Source organism: Pseudorca crassidens, chromosome 18 (genome assembly GCF_039906515.1).
Source record: "Pseudorca crassidens isolate mPseCra1 chromosome 18, mPseCra1.hap1, whole genome shotgun sequence".
Taxonomy (NCBI): domain Eukaryota; kingdom Metazoa; phylum Chordata; class Mammalia; order Artiodactyla; family Delphinidae; genus Pseudorca; species Pseudorca crassidens.
The window spans coordinates 75,265,987-75,285,147 of record NC_090313.1 but is presented as its reverse complement, the minus strand read 5'-3'; the positions used below and the strand labels follow the sequence as shown (position 1 = coordinate 75,285,147).

The 19,161-nt window shown below is 39.2% G+C and overlaps 1 protein-coding gene and 1 long non-coding RNA gene across 6 annotated transcripts in view; one reads left to right on the top strand and one right to left on the bottom strand.

The window, feature by feature from the left end:
• LNX2 (ligand of numb-protein X 2) overlaps positions 1 to 19,161 on the bottom strand; it is an 85,849-nt gene that overhangs the window by 9,640 nt on the left and 57,048 nt on the right. For all 3 annotated transcript variants that reach the window (XM_067713628.1, XM_067713626.1, XM_067713627.1), the window contains exons 4-7: positions 16,564 to 16,932; positions 13,043 to 13,180; positions 9,446 to 9,623; positions 4,539 to 4,770 (exon numbers count right to left, since the gene is read on the bottom strand). In XM_067713628.1, the coding sequence (XP_067569729.1) occupies positions 4,539 to 4,770; positions 9,446 to 9,623; positions 13,043 to 13,180; positions 16,564 to 16,932 (917 nt within the window). The remainder of the gene's footprint in view (positions 1 to 4,538; positions 4,771 to 9,445; positions 9,624 to 13,042; positions 13,181 to 16,563; positions 16,933 to 19,161) is intronic.
• The window catches only part of LOC137211298 (uncharacterized), a 53,144-nt gene that overhangs the window by 18,594 nt on the left and 15,389 nt on the right, over positions 1 to 19,161 (top strand). The window contains exon 5 of one of the 3 annotated variants that reach the window (XR_010937015.1): positions 13,489 to 15,661. The exons of 1 other annotated variant lie outside the window; for it this stretch is intronic. This is a non-coding gene — a long non-coding RNA (uncharacterized lncRNA). Of the gene's footprint in view, positions 1 to 12,264; positions 13,049 to 13,488; positions 15,662 to 19,161 lie in introns of those variants that run through there. One more of the 3 variants, XR_010937017.1, reaches the window with a different exon arrangement.

The following is a 19,161-nucleotide window of genomic DNA, read 5'->3' as shown; positions in this document are numbered from 1 at the left end:
TTTTTCTGTGGTTAATTCCTAGTTACATGCCATTGTGGTCAGAAAAGATGCTTCAGATAATTTCTATACTCTTAAATTTGATGAGGCTTGTATTTTGCCCTAGTATGTGGTCAATCCTAGAGAATGTTCCATGTGTACTTGAAAAGAATTGTGTATTCTGGGGTTTTTTGGTTGTAATGTCCTGAATATATAAATGAAGTCTAACTGTTCTGTTCTATCAGTTAGGATCTTTATTGCTTTACTGATTTTCTGTCTAGAAGATCTGTCCACTGATGTGAGTGGGGTGTTAAAGTCTCCTACTGTTATTGTATTCCTGTCCATTTCTCCCTTTGTTTGTTAGTATTTATGTATTTGGGTGCTCCTACAATAGGTACATACATATATGTTGATTAGTGTCAAATCCTCTTCTTGTACTGATCCTTTTATCATTATATAGTGTCCTTCTTTATCTTTCTTTACGGCCTTTGTTTTAAAGTCTAGTCTGTCTGAGTATTACAACCCCCGCTTTCTTGCCATTTCCATTTGCGTGAAATATCTTTTTCCATTCCCCCACTTTCAATGTATGTGTCCTTTGCCCTAAAGTGGGTCTCCTGTAGGCAGCATATTGTGGGCTCTTTTTTTTTTTAATCCAATCTGCTACTCTGTGTCTTTTGATTGGAGCATTTAATCATTGATATTTAAGGTAATTATTGATAGATACGTATTTACTGCCATTTTAAACCTTGTTTTCTCATTGGTTTTATACTTCTTCTTTGTCCCTTTTTCTTTAGTGGTTTAATGATTTTCTTTTGTATTATACTTATGTTCTCTTTGGTTTTTGTGAATCTATTGTATACTTTAGATTTGTGGTTAACCCTGTTTTTCAAGTATGTTACCCCCTTCCTGTATCTATTTGCCTTAGATTGAGCCTATATTATGACTGCCAAACACATTCTAGGAAAAAAAAGTTACATTTTCTTACTCTCCTCCCCCACGTTTTATGATTCTGGTGTCCTCTTTTACATCTTCATGTTCATCCTTTTGCTGTTCATTGTGTTTATCATCACTTTCACAGAATTTTTTTTTTTAATCTGTGTACTGGCTTATTTAAGTGATTTACTTTCCACTTGTGACTTTCTTTTCTGTAGATTCTTCTTTTTCATTTGGAGAAGACCTTTCAATATTTCCTTTAGGATAGGTTTAGTATTGCTGTATTCTTTTAGTTTTTGCTTGTCTGAGAAATTCTTTATCTCTCCTATTCTAAATGATAATCTTGCTGGGTAGAGTATCCTAGGTTGCATATTTTTCCCTTTCAGGACTTTGAAATCTTGCTACTCCGTTTTGGCCTGCAATGTTTCTGTAGAGAAATCAGCTGATAGCCTTATGGGGGCTTCCTTTATTATTAACTCTTTTTCTCTTGCTGCCTTTCGAATCTTCTCTTTAACTTGTGCCATTTTTATTATAATATGTCTTGGTATAGGTCTGTTTGGGTTTATCTTGTTTATCCTGTACCTGGATATCTGTTTCCTTCTTTAGGTTTGGGAAGTTTTCAGCCACAATTTTTTCAAATACATTTCGGTCCCCTTTTCTGTTTCTTCCCCTTCTGGAATTCCTATTATAAGTAGATTGGCCCACTTTATCCCATACGTCTCTTACATTGCTTTCATTATTTTTCGTTTGGTTTTCTGTCTGCTGTCCTGATTGGGTGATTTTCATTATTCTACCTTCCAGGTCACTTCTTCGTTTTTCTGCCTTATTCATTCTGTTGTTCATTGCCTTTAGCTCAGCTTTCATCTCTGCAAATGAGTTTTCTTATTTTTCTTGGTTCCTCTTTATAGTTTCTGGCTCATTTTTACAGTACTCTGCATTTCTGTCCACAGCCTTTCTTCATTCCTTCAGTCTAATAGACACCCATTTCAACAAGGAGATAATGAAAATACTGAAGAGGTCTGTTTCATTGTTTGTTCTTTCTGGGGAATTCTCTTGGTCATTTAATTGGGAGTGGTTCCTCTGCTTCTTCATGTTACTTACATTTCTTATATTGTATTTTTTATATTTAGTCATATATCTCTTACTCTGTGGCCTTGGAGCGCTATTTATATTTAGGGGCATTGCTGTGTAGCGTGTGTGGGTTTAATATACTTGGTGCGAGGGTGGTTTTTAGTATGGATGCATGTCGCCTATTTCCTCAGCATGTGCTGATCATTATCCCCTTGATAGGGAGTGTGCTGATGCCTGGTCCTGGGATTCTGGGTGGTGGTGGCAGCTCAGCCTCACCCCTGGAGCACACAATGGGAGCGGAGGTAGCTCACAACCACTCCTGTAGTCCAGGAGGGACGTGGCAGTGGCTTGTGACTGCTCCTGGCGTCTGGGCAGGAGGCGGCTTGCTACTGCTCCTGGAGCCTGTGCAGGCAGTGTCCTGACCTCTGAGCGCACACACAAGGGAAAAGGCTACAGTGCAAGGTCCTGCCCCTCCCCTTGTGCATCCCCCAAACAACGGTGCCTGGCCTCTGAGGTGGCCCAGGCTTCCTCCATGTATACCCTCAGGTGCAGTCACAGTAGATGTCAGCCCCCCACCCCCCACGGCTGTTTCTGCACAGCCAACCCCAGTCCTCTCCCCAGGTCTGATCTCCAAAGGCCAAGTTCCAGCATCCACCTGTACGGGCAGACATGTGTCTCAGGCTGGGGAGTGCAGGGTGGTGGCACTGACCATCTGTGCAGTCTTCCCACTGCTCTGGCTGCCATAAAACCAGCTGCTGCGTTCTCCTCTGAGGTTCTGAAGCTCCCCTTCTGTCCTGGCTAATCTTCCCGCTGGTGAGGGGGCCTCCCAGGATGCAGGAACCTTTCCTCTTTCACAGCTCCCTCCCAGGGGCACAGGTCCTGTCCTGATTCCTGTCTCACTTTCTTTTTCTCTTTCTTTTGTCCTGCCTGGTTATGTGAAGATTTTCTTGCCCTTTCAGCAGTCTGAGGTCTTCTGCCAGCATTCAGTAGATACTCTGTGAGAATTGTTCCACATGTAGATGTATTTGTGGGAGGTGGTGAGCTTCACATCCTACTACTTCGCCATCTTGATCACTTATCCATTTTTCCTTCTCAGGATTGCTTTGGCTATTTGGGGTCTTTTGTGTTTCCATACAACTTTTTAATTTTTTTAGTTCTGTGAAGAATGCCCTTGGTAATTTGATAGGGATTGCATCGACTCTGTAGATTGCCTTGTACTATCCTGTGCACTTCTCATCTAAAATCTTTGTTATTCTTCCTGGCACATCAGAAACTGCTCTGAACAAAGGAAGAGATACTGACCCCAAAACTAGCCTGGAATAACAAATAAGGAAAGCTACAAGAAGCATGGGGGTTTCTCCAGGACGCCGTTGGTCTCGGCCTGTGCAGCAGCGGAGTTGGGCACTTGGGCAGAACTGCTCAGCATGAGGGTACAACTTCACACACAAAGTTCTGGGCTGAGTGTTTAATAAGATCAGTTAGGTTCCTTCTGACAGCTGACACCTCACAACTTAGATGGCATGTCTGCAGAAGTTGAATAGGAACCATTTAAATCTATGTTGACTTTTTAATGGGGAAAAAAATCAGTTTTTAAACATATGAAGCAGTTAATCATCTCTGTCATGAAAAATCTCTCCACAGGGGCCCTAGAGTTCCCTGAAACAGTTATTCTATTACAGTTTTATGCCCTCTTACTTTTTTTTTCTTCTTCTTTTAACTGAGAGGACAAGTCAGCAAGTTAAATTAATAAATGAAATCCAATAGTATCCTTGCTTTTTGTGTTATTCTTCATGTGAAAGTACTTTATAAACCATATAGCACTGTATAAATGCTAGTTATTATAAATTTATTCCACATGAAGCTAGATGGCTCAGAAACGGGCATATTCTTATTGCTTAAAGAATCAGTCATTTTCATACCAGTTTAAAAGTCAAAACGTTTCATCGTATTTCAGTTTCAGGATTTTTCTGTACAATAAGAATCTAAACTGAGTTGGAAACAAATGAAGATGGTAATTCACATCCTCTCTACCTCAGTACCAAATTACACAACTACCACCTGGAGGTTCCAAAATGTCTCACGACCAGACACCGACCAACTACAGAATGTCCTGTCTGGTGAGCCGGTCATGAGCTGTGACCTCCTCCTAAAGGGGGTCAAAAGCAGTAACGCTTGAACAGCAAGGGTGTGGCCTAAAGACTCTTATGTCCAATAAAAGCTCAGTTTTACACTCCTTTGTAAGAAGAGTAGGGCTTTTAGAAAGACTTCTGGGATAGGGAAAGGCCCCACACTTTGACCTATTTTTTTCCGGTGAAAAAATGCACATAAGTCGAAGCATGTATCAGAGTGAATGTTGGTAAAGCTGTTCTAAGCAAGAGACTGACCACCCAATCTCATAGCTGGCCCACTGGGGAGCCTTTTGTAGGAATGAACAGAATAGCTTTATTTATTTTTGTAAACAGAGGTAAGTCTTTTCAGCTTCGTTCTTAATTTGCTGTGCTACCCCGATGAAGACTGCAATTGCAATTTTCCATAAAACAACAGAAAAGCTGCAGTACCTGGGCAGCCCAAGCCACATGACCCATGACGGGGACCAGCTGGCATCATACTCATTCTCGCTGACAGTGCTGGGCTGCTCATCTGGGCCATGGGTGGCCTCCTCCACAACCTGCACCTCCAGTGCTTTCAGGGCCACCGTGGGTGACGTGGCGCTGGCCTTCAGCATAGCCACAGCCTCACTGTGACTTAAACTGGTCAAATCGATGCCATTGATATTCAACAAGATGTCACCTGTTCAAATAAGGGAGCAAGAAAAATGAGCCACCAAGTGAGTACTTCCCTGTAAATCCTGTTATCTGTAAACTAATTAACAAAGGTTAGTTCCAAAAACTCAGATGACATAATAAGGGAAAAGACCATTTTTCTCTTTATAATTCTTAGAATACTGAGGAAAAATCCAATTCATGGACAACACTCCAAAACAATTCAAAAATTTTAAACAATTCAAAAATTTTAAACAATGTAATAATATGTAGGAAAAGGTTTGGCTCGAGGCTCTGGAATGCAGTTGGGGTCCACATCATCAGCCCTGGTATAGCTGTGGACGGGCCCTGGGCACCTTCATTTCTCTTCTTACCCTTCCTTCCAATTAGAAAGTGATTTGATCTTTTGCTCTTAGAAGGGAATTTTTAATATATTCTACTTTATATTGATACGGTTTTATACATCTAGACAGCCCTACATAGTTCACTCAGTGCAATCATCTCAGTATGTAGAGAAGATACCCTTGGGCCTACACAAAGAAATGAAACTTGTGATTTGAACATGTCCTGCTTGAAGAAGAAAACTAGTCTTTGTTGCTCTACCAAGTAATATAATAAAAAAGAGCAATGAGGCTCATATAAAAGGTTAGGAAGGAAAAGGATTAGTTTTATAGGAAGCACAAATGTTTGTACTAAGAAAGCCCACGGAAAATCCTCCCCCAATTCATCATTTTTCAGATTATTAAAGCAAAACATTCTCTTTGTAGAAAACTTCGAAAACATAAAATAACAAGAAGGAAATAAAATTACCTCAAATTCCACAACAGAACAAATAACTTTTAAAAAGCCTTCTAAAGATATAATTCATATACCAAAGTCTGTAATTTTATGGTTTCATAGTCACAGAGTTGTACAACCATCATGTCATTCTTAGAAAATTTTTATCACCACCCCCAAAACCCTGTACCCATTAGTAATCAGTTCCCTTCCCTGAGTCCTAAACAACTGCTAATCTACTTTCCATCTCTATAGATTTGCCTTTTCTGGATATTTCATATAAATGGAATCATGTGGTCTTTTCTGACTGGCTTCTTTTACTTAGCATGTTTCCAAGATTCATTTATATTGTACAATGTGTCAATATTTCATTCCTTTTTATGGCCAAATAATATTCCATTGTATGGATAAATCACAGTCTCTTCATCCATTCACCAGTAAATGGACATTTGGGATGTTTTTACTTTTTGGCTATTATGGAAAATACTGCTATAAACCTTCACGTACAAGTTTTTGTGTGAACATGCTTTCATTTCACTAGGAATGGAATTGCTGGGTCATGTGACAACTGTTTAACTTTCTGAAGAACTGCTAAACTGTTTTACAACACAGTTGTACTGTTTTACATTCTCTCTGGCAAATATATGAGAGTCTCGATTTCTTTACATCCTTGCCAAATGTTATTGTCTTTTTTTTCTATATTCATCCTAGCGATGAATTTGCATTTCCCAATAACTAATGTCACTGAGTATCTTTTCAAGTGATTATTGTCCATCTGTGTATTTTCTTGGGAGAAATGTCTATTCAGATCAGTTGCCCATTTTTAAATTGGGTTATTTGTCTTTTATTATTGAGCTATAAGGGTTCTGTAATCCCAAACTCCTAATTTATCCCTCCCCACCATGTTTCCCCTTCAGTAACTATAAGTTTGTTTTCAAAGTCTGTGAGTCTGTTTTGTAAATAAGTTGACTTGTATTTTTTTTAGATTCCCTATATAAGTTGATGTCATATGATATTTGCCTTTCTCTGTATGACTTCACTTAGTATGATCTCTAGGTCCATCCATGTTGCTGCAACTGGCACTATTTCGTCTTTTTAATGGCTGAGTAATATTCCATTGTAATATGTACCACATCATCTTTATCCATTCATCTGTTGATGGACACTTAGGTTGCTTCCATGTGTTGGCTATTATAAATAGTGCTGATATGAATATCGGGGTGCACATATCTTTGCGAATTATGATGTTCTCCAAATACATGCCCAGGAATGGGATTGCAGGATATGGTAGCTCCATTTTTATTTTTTAAAGGAATCTCCATACTGTTATCCATAGTAGTTGTACCAATTTACATTCCCAACAACACTGTAGGGAGGGTTCCTTTTTCTCCACACCCTCTCCAGCATTTATTATTTGTAGACTTTTTGATGATGGGCATTCTGACTGGTGTGAGGTGATATCTAGTAATTAGTGACGTTGAGCATCTTTTCACATGCCTTTTGGCCATCTGTAGATTAACAGACCATAAGTGCGTGTATTTATTTCTGGGCTCTCCTGTTCCGTTGATCTATATTTCTGTTTTTGTGCCAGTACCACACTGTTGTGATTACTGTAGCATTATAGTATAGTTTGAGGTCAGGGAGCCTGTTTCCTCCAGCTCCATTTTTCTTTCTCAAGATTGCTTTAGCTATTCGGGGCATTTTGTGTTTTCATACAAATTTTAAAATTTACTGTTCTGTGAAAAATGCCATTGGTAATCTGATAGGAATTGCACTGAATCTGTTGATTGCCTTGGGTAGTACAGTCACTTTGACAGTATTGATTCTTCTGATCCAAGGACATGGTATATATCTTTCCATCTGTCTCATCCTTGATTTCTTGCATCAGTGTCTTATTTTTCAGAGTGCAGGTCTTTTGCCTCCTTAGGTAGGTTTATTCTTGGGTATTTTTATTCTTTTTGATGGAGTGGTAATTGGGATTGTTTCCTTAATTCCTCTTTTTGGTCTTTCACTGTTAGTGTATAGAAATGCAACAGATTTCTGTGTATTAATTTTGTATGCTGCTACTTTATCGAATTCATTGGTGAGCTGTAGTAGTTTTCTGGTAGCACGTTTAGGATTTTCTGTGTATAGTGTCATGTCGTCTGCAAACAATGACAGTTTCACTTCTTTTCCAATTTGGATTCCTTTTATTTCCTTTTCTCCTCTTGATTGCTGTGGCTAGGGCTTTCAAAACTATGTTGAGTAAAAGTGGCGAGAGTGGACATCCTTGTCTTGTTCCTGATCTTAGAGGAAATGCTTTCAGCTTTTCACCATTGAGTATGATGTTAGCTGTGGGTTTGTCATATATGGCCTTTATGATGTTGAGGTAGGTTCCCTCCGTGCCCACTTTCTGGAGAGTTTTTATCATAAATGGATGTTGAATTCTGTCAAAAGCTTTTTCTGCATCTATTGAGATGATCATATGATTTTTATCCTTCAATTTGTTAATGTGGTGTATCACACAGATTGATTTGTGGACACTGAAAAATCCTTCCACCCCTGGGATAAATCCCACTTGATCATGGTGTATGATCCTTTTAATGTACTGTTGGATTCAGTTTGCTAGTATTTCGTTGAGGATTTTTGAGTCTATGTTCATCAGTGATATTGGCCTGTAATTTTCCTTTTTTGTGGTATCTTTGTCTGATTTTGGTATCAGGGTGATGGTGGCTTCACAGAATGCAATTTTTGGTAATAGTTTTGGAAGGATAGGTGTTAACTCTTGTCTAAATGTTTGATAGAATGCTCCTATGAAGCCATCTGGTCCTGGACTTTTGTTTATTGGGAGTTTTTTAATGACAGATACAATTTCAGTACTTGTAATTGGTCTGTTCATTTTTTTATATCTTCCTGGTTTAGTCTTGGGAGATTGCACCTTTCCTAAGAACTTGTCCATTTCTTCTAGGTTGTCCCTTATTGCCACAGAGTTGCTTGTAGTAGTCTCTACGGTCCTTTATATTTCTGTTGTGTTGGTTGTGGCTTCTCCTTTTTTCATTTCTAATTTTATTGATTTAGACCCTCTCCCTTTTTTTCTTGAGTCTGGCTAAAGGTTTATCAATTTTGTTCATCTTTTCAAAGAAGCAGCTTTTAGTTTCATTGATTGTTTCTATGTCTTTATTGCTTGTGTTTTTGGTGTCATATCTATGATAACCATTGATTAATCTGTTTCTATGTCTTTATTGCTTGTGTTTTTGGTGTCATATCTATGATAACCATTGATTAATCTGTTGCATAAGCCAAGGCCATGAGGGTTTACACTTGATTTTCTTCTAAAAGTTTTAGCTCTTACATTTAGGTCTTGGATCAGTTAATTTTTGTGTATGACTTCATTTTTGGAGAAATAGCTTTCAAGACTCACTTTTCCATATGAACCAAGTGTATGGAGAATGCTACTGTTACCACTACCACCCCCACCCACACAAATTATATAGTATCAATCAATGGGGGTTGTGAAATTGTGAATGAATTAATCCCTAAAAACCACTCCTTTTTATTAAGTTTGTCTCTGCTCCACCTCTTCTGTGATCCTCCTCCCACCCAGACACCTTTTTAATAAGCAACAAGTGTATTTCAGTGAGATGATCCTTCAAAGTATCTGGTCTACCATAATGCTGGAAGCATAAATCTCTTAGAGGGTCTTTTCCAACATAAAATAATCCAACAGTCAGAGTAACTGTTAGAAAGATTATTAAGCTTCAGCAATCTCCCTTTATGTTAGGCATTTTTCTAACCTTATATAGAGAGGCTTTATGCTTCCATTATGTACAGGACATTTTAAAGGATTTTAAAAAGCCATGTTTAATAGGAAACTTTGTAGACATTATTTTTAAAAATGTGAGTTGACTTTGGGAGATGTGGTGAAACTGTACAAGATCCTAGCTTACCTCTCTTGATTCTGCCATCACGTGCAAGGCAGCCATGAGGTGGCACACTGGTCACAAAGATGGGCAGTTCGCCACTTTTACTTCCTCGGCCCCCAGCTACTGTCATTCCAAGGGACTCGTGTGGTTCCTTCTTTATAGTAATGTGTTTTTCTTGGCATGTAACACACTGGGCAAGATCCTGAACATGAGAGGAAAAATTTATTGGATAATGAATAATATATATAGTTGAAGTAATGACAGCTAAAGTAAAGACATAACGTGGCAATTTTAAAGTCATTAAAAAAAAATCACTATAGAACTGAAAGCAATACACAGTTCTTCAGAGGCCCATGAGCCCTGTGGATCACAAGGGCAAACTTTGGACTACTGTATTTTCACAGGACTATAAAAACTCAGGACTGTTGACATAGGGGAAGTCAAAGTAAAATAAGCATATCATTTGTATAATTACCTTCAGCCCAAATATAAAAGTAAATAATGCATTTCAATTTTAAGATTCTGAAGAAGCCAATTAATTTTACTTCCACTTTTCTCCTATATTCTTTGAGCGAAAAGTTGACATAGTATAAAAGTGTGGATTTTACTAACTGCCAGAAAAAAGCTACAGAGCTCTCTTCTGATTCTGACTAACAAGGGTTATCAGAGCACTCAATCGTGAAGCAGGTGCAAATCTACCTTCAAAATTTGTGAAAAGATAAAAGGATATGAAATAATTGAATTTTTGAAGTTAATCACAGGGAAATCCCCAACAAACTATATTCTCAGGGAAAAGCTATTTTTACTGACATTTGTTACTGTTACCTATTACTGAGATACTCCTGGAAGAAAAGGAGAATCTAAAATACCACTTTTCTGAATTAGAATTCAACAAAATCAAGGTGTACATATGCAATACGAATATTAAAATAACATTTATCGAAGGCTTAACTATGTGCAAAAAGCTCACAGCTTTACATGCGTCATTTCATTAATCTTCAGAGTGGTCCTGAAAAGTAAGTACTATCATTGGCCCCATTTCGTGGATGAGGAAACAACTTAGAGAGGTCATGTAACTTGCCCCCAAAAATACAACTGTAAGTTCCTGCACAGGGATTTGAGCAGATGCAAATATATAAACATATGCTTTGCATATGTGCACATAATATGTATACATATTGTTTATATGTCCCCACACCACATGATTACTGTCCTGTTAAGTGTAACAGTGGAAGCTAATGTCTCAAAAGGTTTCCAACATTTATCAGCTCTGAGAAAATGTAGATAATAACATTATTAACAATATCAACAATAGAAATATGAGTTACCTTTACGGAATTATAACATTCCTTAGTGACATTATTTTAAAGTGCTGACAATCTGTGACTCAGGCCTTGGAACTGCAGGCCCATCTCCCTTTCTCTGGTCCTGGAATCCATGTACTCTTGAAATGTTATTAAGGCAACCACCTGCAGTAACAGCCTGGTGTTTCTAGAGAATGTTATGACCTAGTAGAGAACGTGGAAGTGTCCTAAGGCAGTCTCCTGTTTCAAGGTATGAAATCTGTCCTAGTATAAACTGGGCAGAACCCACTTCATTATGAAGACAAGACGTAAGCTCAGTCTGGAGTGTATTTATAAGCAGTTTTGGCTTGCAGGTATTTAATCCGTTAAAGGTGGCGGTTTTATTCCTCTAGATGGCTCAGAGATATATATATATATATACATTATTTTTTCCTCAGGAACCAAACCAGACTTCAAAGATTACACTCAGAATACTTCAAGGAAAGTTCTAAATCATACAAATGTTTATCTAAGCAGCTACCTCAGAGGCCTAGTAGCAGGCTAATGTATACTGTAATTTTTAATGATGATTATAATCATCTGAACACGTTTTCTGGTGAATCTGTTTATTTTCCCTAGGAGACGCTTATTTTTCTAAATCAGGATTTTATATAACAAATGCAGTATATTAGTAGCAAATAGCTAACACTTAAAAGTACATTTCATGTGGCTGTTCTAACCAATAAGAGTTGCAGAGTACACAGAATAAGCATAAATTCAGCATTACTATTTAAAACGTTGTCACAGAAAGTTAAAGACAATAAGAGCAGCAGAGTTGAGAGAAGAATATGTTCCCCAAACAAATAAGCAGAGTTCTCTATATGAACGTTGGGATGACTAAGTACAGTTTTAAAAATGGTCTTAAAAATCATGTCATACACTCATGTTCAAATTACTGTAAAATTCAGTGACATAAAAGGGTCAATAATCAATTTTTGCCTTATATTGTAATTTTAGGAATATATATGTAATGCATAAAGGACAAGCCATATGAAACTATTCAAAACTCCAAAACAATAACTCCTTTTTCATAGTCATCATCATGAAGGCAATATTATAGGTTTCCTTCATACTTTCAGTTTCAGTTCAGAAATGAGAACAAGTCTGTGGTTACATTTTCTTAAAAATATTAACTAAACCAAAGACCAGTGACAAGTCTCTACTTGAGCTCTGAAAACCAGATAAGCCTGATGGGCGAAAAGTACTTGTGCCTTTAAGGGATGCTTTCTTAGGGTACCTGTGACATTCCAAAGGTAAGTATTCTCTCAAATACTGTACTTACATTAAGAAGTCATTTTAGCACACAGGGAACTTCCTGTGGTTTTAAGCAGACCAACAGATGTTTTTGTTTAGTAACTTATAATTTTACTTAAAGAGAAGGACTTTGGAAGCTCATATTTAGCTTGTATTTTCACACAGTTGAGTAAACATCATTTAAAAAACCCCAGCCTGGGACATCCATGGTGGTCCAGTGGTTAAGACTCCGTGCTTCCACTGCAGGGGGCACGGGTTTGATCCCACATGCTCAGCCGAAAAAAAAGGAAACAAAAAAAACCAAAGAAACCCCAGCCTACCAGAAAGTGAGCTCAGATGAAGGAAACAATATCAAGAATGAACTACCAAAAAAAAAAGAAAAATGAACTACCACCCTTTTTAAATTTCTGCAACTAAAGTGAGACAGTATCAAGATTCTCAGCACAGGTAAATGACCTTGGTATATATTATAAAACCGGTAAAATACTGAAGAAGCAGGGAAAATCCTCAACATACAGGAATTTTAAAATATTTAGGGTAGTCTTCCTATACTATTCATATAACAAAAAATATGCTATACATGTAGCTATCGAAGTTTATGAGTTATATGTTTAATATGCACATATCTAATTCTGTTGTAGGCAAGCTATCCAGTTGCTAAGTACAGGCTGTCAATCATTGTCTTCACTATGCTTTTTCAGTTACATAACCAACTGTCACATTTAAATGAGTAAGCCGAGATAAGCCCCACTTTCAAGCAGAACTAAACAAACCGAAGATTTTTCTGGACAGTCAAACATTTCTCATCAATCACCTGGCAGAGGGTCCTTCCCCACCAAGAAACTCTACTGGTTGAGGGACTGAGACAATGCAGTCACTCTCCAAGGCAGCAAAACACACTGCGCATCCCAAACACCTAGTGCACTTTCTCCAACAGAGTTAACAGCCCTCATAAATCCTCCCAGCTTGTAATGATCATCCTTTGAGGGTGGATGAATTAAGAACCACAAACAAGGCACCTTACCTTATGTGAGCTGGGTCTGTTGTAAGGCAGCGGCTGTGCGTGGTGCTGGCTGCTCTGAGTTCCTGCTTCTCGGACAGCGTTTCCAGGCTGGGGTTTCCCTGGTCTAGCAATTGTTAAATTCACCCTCTCGCCACTAGCCTGGAGAAAACACACAGACACGACTGCCAGTCATTAACGATGCTTCTCATTTCACAAAGCACAGGCACTCCTCACCGAGCCAGTGCCTTGCCTGGGGGGGACTGCAGGCACCCGGTGGTCGGAGAAGGGAGCTCTTCTCGTGAGCTCATGTTTTAAGACGTCTGCAGCTGAGACGCATGTGCACGGCTCTTGGACAGACTCTCCCCAAGCCCGCTTCCACACAACCCAGGCAAAGCAAACTGCCCTTGTTCTTTCCCCATGATTTCCTGAAGGGTAACTTTCTTCTGATACTTCTCTGCCCCTTCAAGGTTGGCCTTGGTGTTGTGAGGGAGAGAGCAAAGAAAAGAATAAAAGAGGAAGAACTGATTCGAAACCTGATTAAAATCCACTGCGACTTTACAAATATATTCCATGGTGGCTATTTTGGAAGTAATAATCAGTGAAACTATGCACAGCTTTGTTTCTGTTTGCTAGAAGTTTGAGTCAAAAATAGGACATCAGCTTAAATAATCCTGGAAAGAATGATTCTAGAGATCCTGTATAAGATTGTATTTATATAAATATTGCACACACACCTGTGTTAATTATCGTATTAGAGGTTTGTGACTATCATTTTAAATTTAGAGGCCCATTATCTATATCCATATATATTTTAAACGTAGATGTACATCTATTTTTAAAAGTTATTTTATCTTTGCTTTTAAAGTACAGGCCTGATTTATTTGAAGGTGACTCTTGGTCATGACCACAATTCCCAATTGCATTATTACTCCTATGGGAAATTATGATGGCCTGCTTTCAAGGAATTGTGGTAGAAAGTGGGGACCTCCCCCATGATTACAGTCAGTAATGTTAAGAAATCACTATTTTCAGTTCTTTCCCCAAGTATTATTGAGATAAATTGACATATATCACTGTATTATTTTTAGTTTTTAAACTGGAGAATAAGTGTTAATTTTTATGTCCACCTAAAAAACATTTGCTTATTCAAGCATTTTATTCAACTAAATTTCAAACAAGTTTCTCAAAATAACTGAAAGAAAATCAATACGTGGCCAGATTCCCAAAGCACAGAGTCTGGGTACTTGATCTAAGGGGTAAATACAGAGTAGAATCCTGATGTTGAAAATTCTCACACTTCACATCATGTGATTGCACGGCGTGAAGTGGCGAGACGCTCCATCTGTGACTTTACTTCAATGTACATGTACAGAATTAGTTTCATTACTGCTTACTGCCTCATAACCACCAAATACTCTAATTAGTATTTCAACTTTCACTGGAAAACCCCTGCATATGCAAAACCTATTATTAATAGAAACAAATCCTTAATCATTCTAGATTTTTTGAAAGACAAAATTCTGTGCATGTGATGGAAGTGGGCATTTAGGACTTTAATGATGGACCAACATTTGGGTTTAGGCTGACTTTAAACAGATTGCACATCTAATATGTCAGGGATTCAAACACAGCAAAAAAAGTTCTGTTAAATTCAAGATTTTTAAAAATGCAAGATGTTCAAATAACAATACGCTTAAGTCATAGTTGAGTAGTACACTCTGATGCTGGGAGTATAAATTGGTATGATCTGATCTTTCTGGAGGGAAGTTTAGCAAAATGTCTTAAAATGAAAACAAAACATGAAAGTCTGTCAATAGGGGAACATTGAATCAGCTAGTAAAGATCATGATGGGGTTCTACACTTTCATGGTGAGAAGTTCACAACATACTGCTGACAAAGTTGCAAACTCAGAATTTACAAGATAAGCACGTGTGTAAGTATTGTGTAAATTTGTATCTATCTGTGGACATACACACTCAAAAGTTTGTAAGGATGTCCTCCAAACACTTAACATTGATACAGCTTGGGGTGTTTAGACTGGATTTGATTGTAACTTCTTTTCAGTATTTTATCTTCAGTGTGCTCCTTTTTAGACATGCAATATGTGTTATTTTTATAATCCTCAATAAGACTTCATTTTTTTTCAAAAAGAAGTTGAGCAACTTGAGTTTTCTATAGTCTGGGAAAAATCACAGCACAAAATATGCAACTATTTGCATTATAAAAATCCAAATAAAATATATTATGAAAAATTTTAAATGTGTTTTCTACCTGTGTAACTATATTTTCTACATTTTGGTTAGAAATCTAGTAAGGACCATCTATTTAGGAATTAGTGTACTGTAACATTGCCTGAAATATATACAGGCAATATATTTCTCTCTTCCTTTCCATCTTACTGATCGGACTTCTCACTTCAGAAAGTCCACTCGACTTGCCTATTTCTGTTAACAAATCCCCAAAATGGATTAACTTTCTTCTTCTCCCCCTGCTCCCCCGCAAGATGAACTTGATCTCAGCAGTGCAGCGGCTGGCGTGATCCACAGGTAAAGCTCCTGGTGCCCCGAATGCTGCCTCTGATTTGAGGGGATTTCAAGGCATTCAATTTTTTTAAGCCTCGAGTCTATGAAATAAAACCAATACCTGAACCGCCTCTCAATGCAATATGGCTGTGAGCGTGTGTGTGTGTTTCCTTAAGGCTATATTGAACCAAAAAGTGGGAGAAAAGGCAGTAGGTTAAAGGGGAGTGAGACGTGGGTTTTCTTAGTGTTAACATCTCATTGTTATTTGATTCTATGTATATATATATACCTATTTTCGTGACTATCAACCGACCTTAATTCCAAAAGTTCGGTTATATTAACTAATGCATGGTTTCCACTGGTAGTGTGTGTGGTGCTCGCTTAAACGCTCCCATTTTGCTTCACCCTCGTACAAGGCTGCAGGAGACAGCCACGTTAAACGCCACAGCACGCTGCAGAGATCTTCTCGGATGGTTTTAATGTATCTGCTTTGATGCTCTTACTAAAAACATGTTTTTTCTCTAATCATGACTACCTCCAGAGATACTGTGAGGACAATATTATGTGTTTGAAATGCTCTGAATTCCTTTAAAAAAAAAAGGCACTATAGAAATAAGTTGCTCTGAATAAAAGGTGATTTTCCCCCTCATTTTCATGGATTGTGCAGTAAAGGTGAGAGGTGAGTGAAGAGACCAGGTGAGCTACACCCTCGGTGACCACAGCTCCTTGGGGGTCTCACCTGCTCCCTTGTGAAGTGTGGACACTGCCATCTGCCACGTGAAACCTAGGGCCTTTCCTCCAGAAACAGCCCGCCTACAAGTTCATGGGTGCGCACACCAGAAGGGAGTCACCTGGGCTGAGCTTAGACTGGTGTGGACTGTGAAGAATTAGGTAGCTGTGCTCGACTGTCCAGCGAAGTCTCAAGCACCCCCTGGATCCCTGTGTCCCCTGCTAGTGAGAACCAAGGCTGCGCGACGGCAGGAAGGCTGAGGGCCTGGAGCGGGCGCGAGGGGGCTCACCTGGATGATCTGGGCAGCCAGCTCGGGTGTCCCGTGCTTCAGGTCGTGGCCGTTGACGGCCAGCACCCGGTCGTTGCCGCTCAGCCTGCCGTCCTGCGCCGCCAGCCCCCCTTCCAGCAGGTCGAGGACGAAGACGCCCGGCTCGTCGGTCCTTCGGACGAGTTTGATGCCGAGCTGTTCGGCAGAGTCCCGTTTGTGAAGAACCACCTGGAAAACCTCTTCCGGGGGTGAGCCGCCCACGGGGCGGCTGTGCGCGCGGCCGCCGCAGCGTCTCTCCCGGAGCACAGTGAGGTGCAGCGTGCTGCAGGGCTGCGACAGCACGGCGCGGGCGTGGTTGTGGGACACGCTGCTGATGTTGTGGTGGTTGACCTGGAAAAGAGGGTGACGGCCGAAGCGTGACAATCTTTTTATCCTCCCAGCTTGTAGCAATGTTCATATAAGGGTTCCGAAGGAAACTGACGTTGTGAAAATGATACACAATCGTTACTTACAAAGACAAGCACTCCAAAGACATTTTAAAACGTACAGCGTTCCTAAAATTAACTTACAGTGACTAGCATTAAGTAGAGAATAGTCGTCAAGATCACAGGCTTTAATGATAGTCTTGAATGAGGGTCCTTGGTTCTGCCGTATAGCTGGATAACCTCGGGCAAATTACAGAACTTGTTTCCTCACCTGTAAAACGTGTTTACCATCCACTTCACAGGGTCAGGAAGTGCACGACTAGACAACATCAGACAGGGCAAGTGCTCATGAAAGACTAGTTCTAGTGGGACAGAAACTGAAGTGCTACTGGATTACAAAGTTACTTTTCCAAAATGAAATACACTTAAGCTAGAGAAAACAGTTTTAAGGAAAGTGGTGCACTCAAGTATACAGCCTTATATTAGATGAGTGACTTTTACTTTAAAGAAGAGCCGATAATCATAATTCCACTAATTATCTGGCACACAAGTGTAACATATCTTATAAAATAAGCATAATTTAATACAGAACATTTACTTATTAAACTTTATAACCTTGAAATAAGTACAGTGACTGATCCTTGGACCTGTAACGTCACTGAGAAAATATACCCACCTTCAGTTATTTACCTAGTTAGAGGAATTAGCACAGTTCTTGGTATTTATCACAGTGAGAGCTCCTCTGAATCTGCCTGAGGTGAAAGTGAGGGGGAACCAGCGCTCTGAACACCGGTTATGTGACAGGCTCTGGGTGAGGTGTGAGGTTAAATTTTTTTCACATGAAATCTATGTGAAGCAAGACCTCCCCCCTTTCTGTTAATCTAGGGTTGATAGTTTTGAACACCGTTAACTTGAATTTTGTTGATTTTGGCCTGTTGGCATCTTTAAAGATTCAGTCATCAAATTCATAGATGGCATACACAAAGTTGCTATTCTCCCCAGTCTGCAACATCTATGCATTTGGTAGCCATCCAAGCCCTCAATAAAAACACTGAATACAGGGTCAAGTAGAGAATTAAGGCAGTTTCTAAAAAAACTAGCCTGACATGAATCCATTAATCAAAAACCATCATTTCTGGCTACTCAGCTAAGAGCTACCTATCTCTAGGCTCACAGCTTTCCGTCTTATATTCAGGTATATCACAAATGACTTTACGAAATATCTGGCTGAAATCCAGCCATAGCCGTGTGCAACCATGCAGCCTCACAGCATCCTTGGGAAGTAGGTGTGGAATATCCCACAGCTGGAAGATTTTTTCCTTCATGAATGTGTGGTGGCTGGCAAAAGGCAGAGAAAGCAGAGACCAGATAAAATACTGTCTCCAGGCTTCGTAAAAATAGCACCAGCAATAGTAAACTCTACCACTTCGGCTAAATGTGTTTTGTACCAATGCAATGAACATATGGCTGCAATTATTTTCCTTCAAAACTGAACATGCCTCAGTCACTGATGATGGATCAAACTGAAAATACTTCAAAAGTTATATTATCTTTAATAGTGACACTGATGTAATTTATAACTAATTTTTTTCTTCAAACTGCTCAAAAGGCTGCATCACAAAAGGCCTTGAAGGTTATATGGGTCTCCTCTTCCAAGAGGCTACTTAGTAGAATAAGGGGTGGGTGGGTGGGTGGGTGTGAGATGCGGGGAGACCGAAGCCACACCCTGTCACTGCACAGTTTGCTGAAATAGAAGCACAGGCAGCTTGACAGCTCTTTGCTCTATAAATAAACCGTCTTTCCCACTCCTGGGGATTTTCAGATGGGCTCACTGTATTATTTATGTATCTTATACAGAGTTGGACCAGGTAGTAAACCAGGTAGTAAAAAAATTCCAAGCAGCCTTATTTCCCAGCGTTTACTTTTGAATGACCATAAATACTCCACATTTGGGCAAGGGGCGTGGCTTTACTTACTGGCTCCAGCATACCAGTCAGAGGCCGAGCAGAAGTCAGGGCCCACAGTAGGAGAGATCCTTTTGAATCCATTAACCAGGTTATGTGTTCTTACTTTTCTTACCAATTTGAATCATTCAACTGGACTTATTAAGATGATCATTACTAGAGATATTAATATGTGTGCCTCCGTAAACAATAATAGTGCCTTGGAATTTCTACAATGTAAATTTATAGCT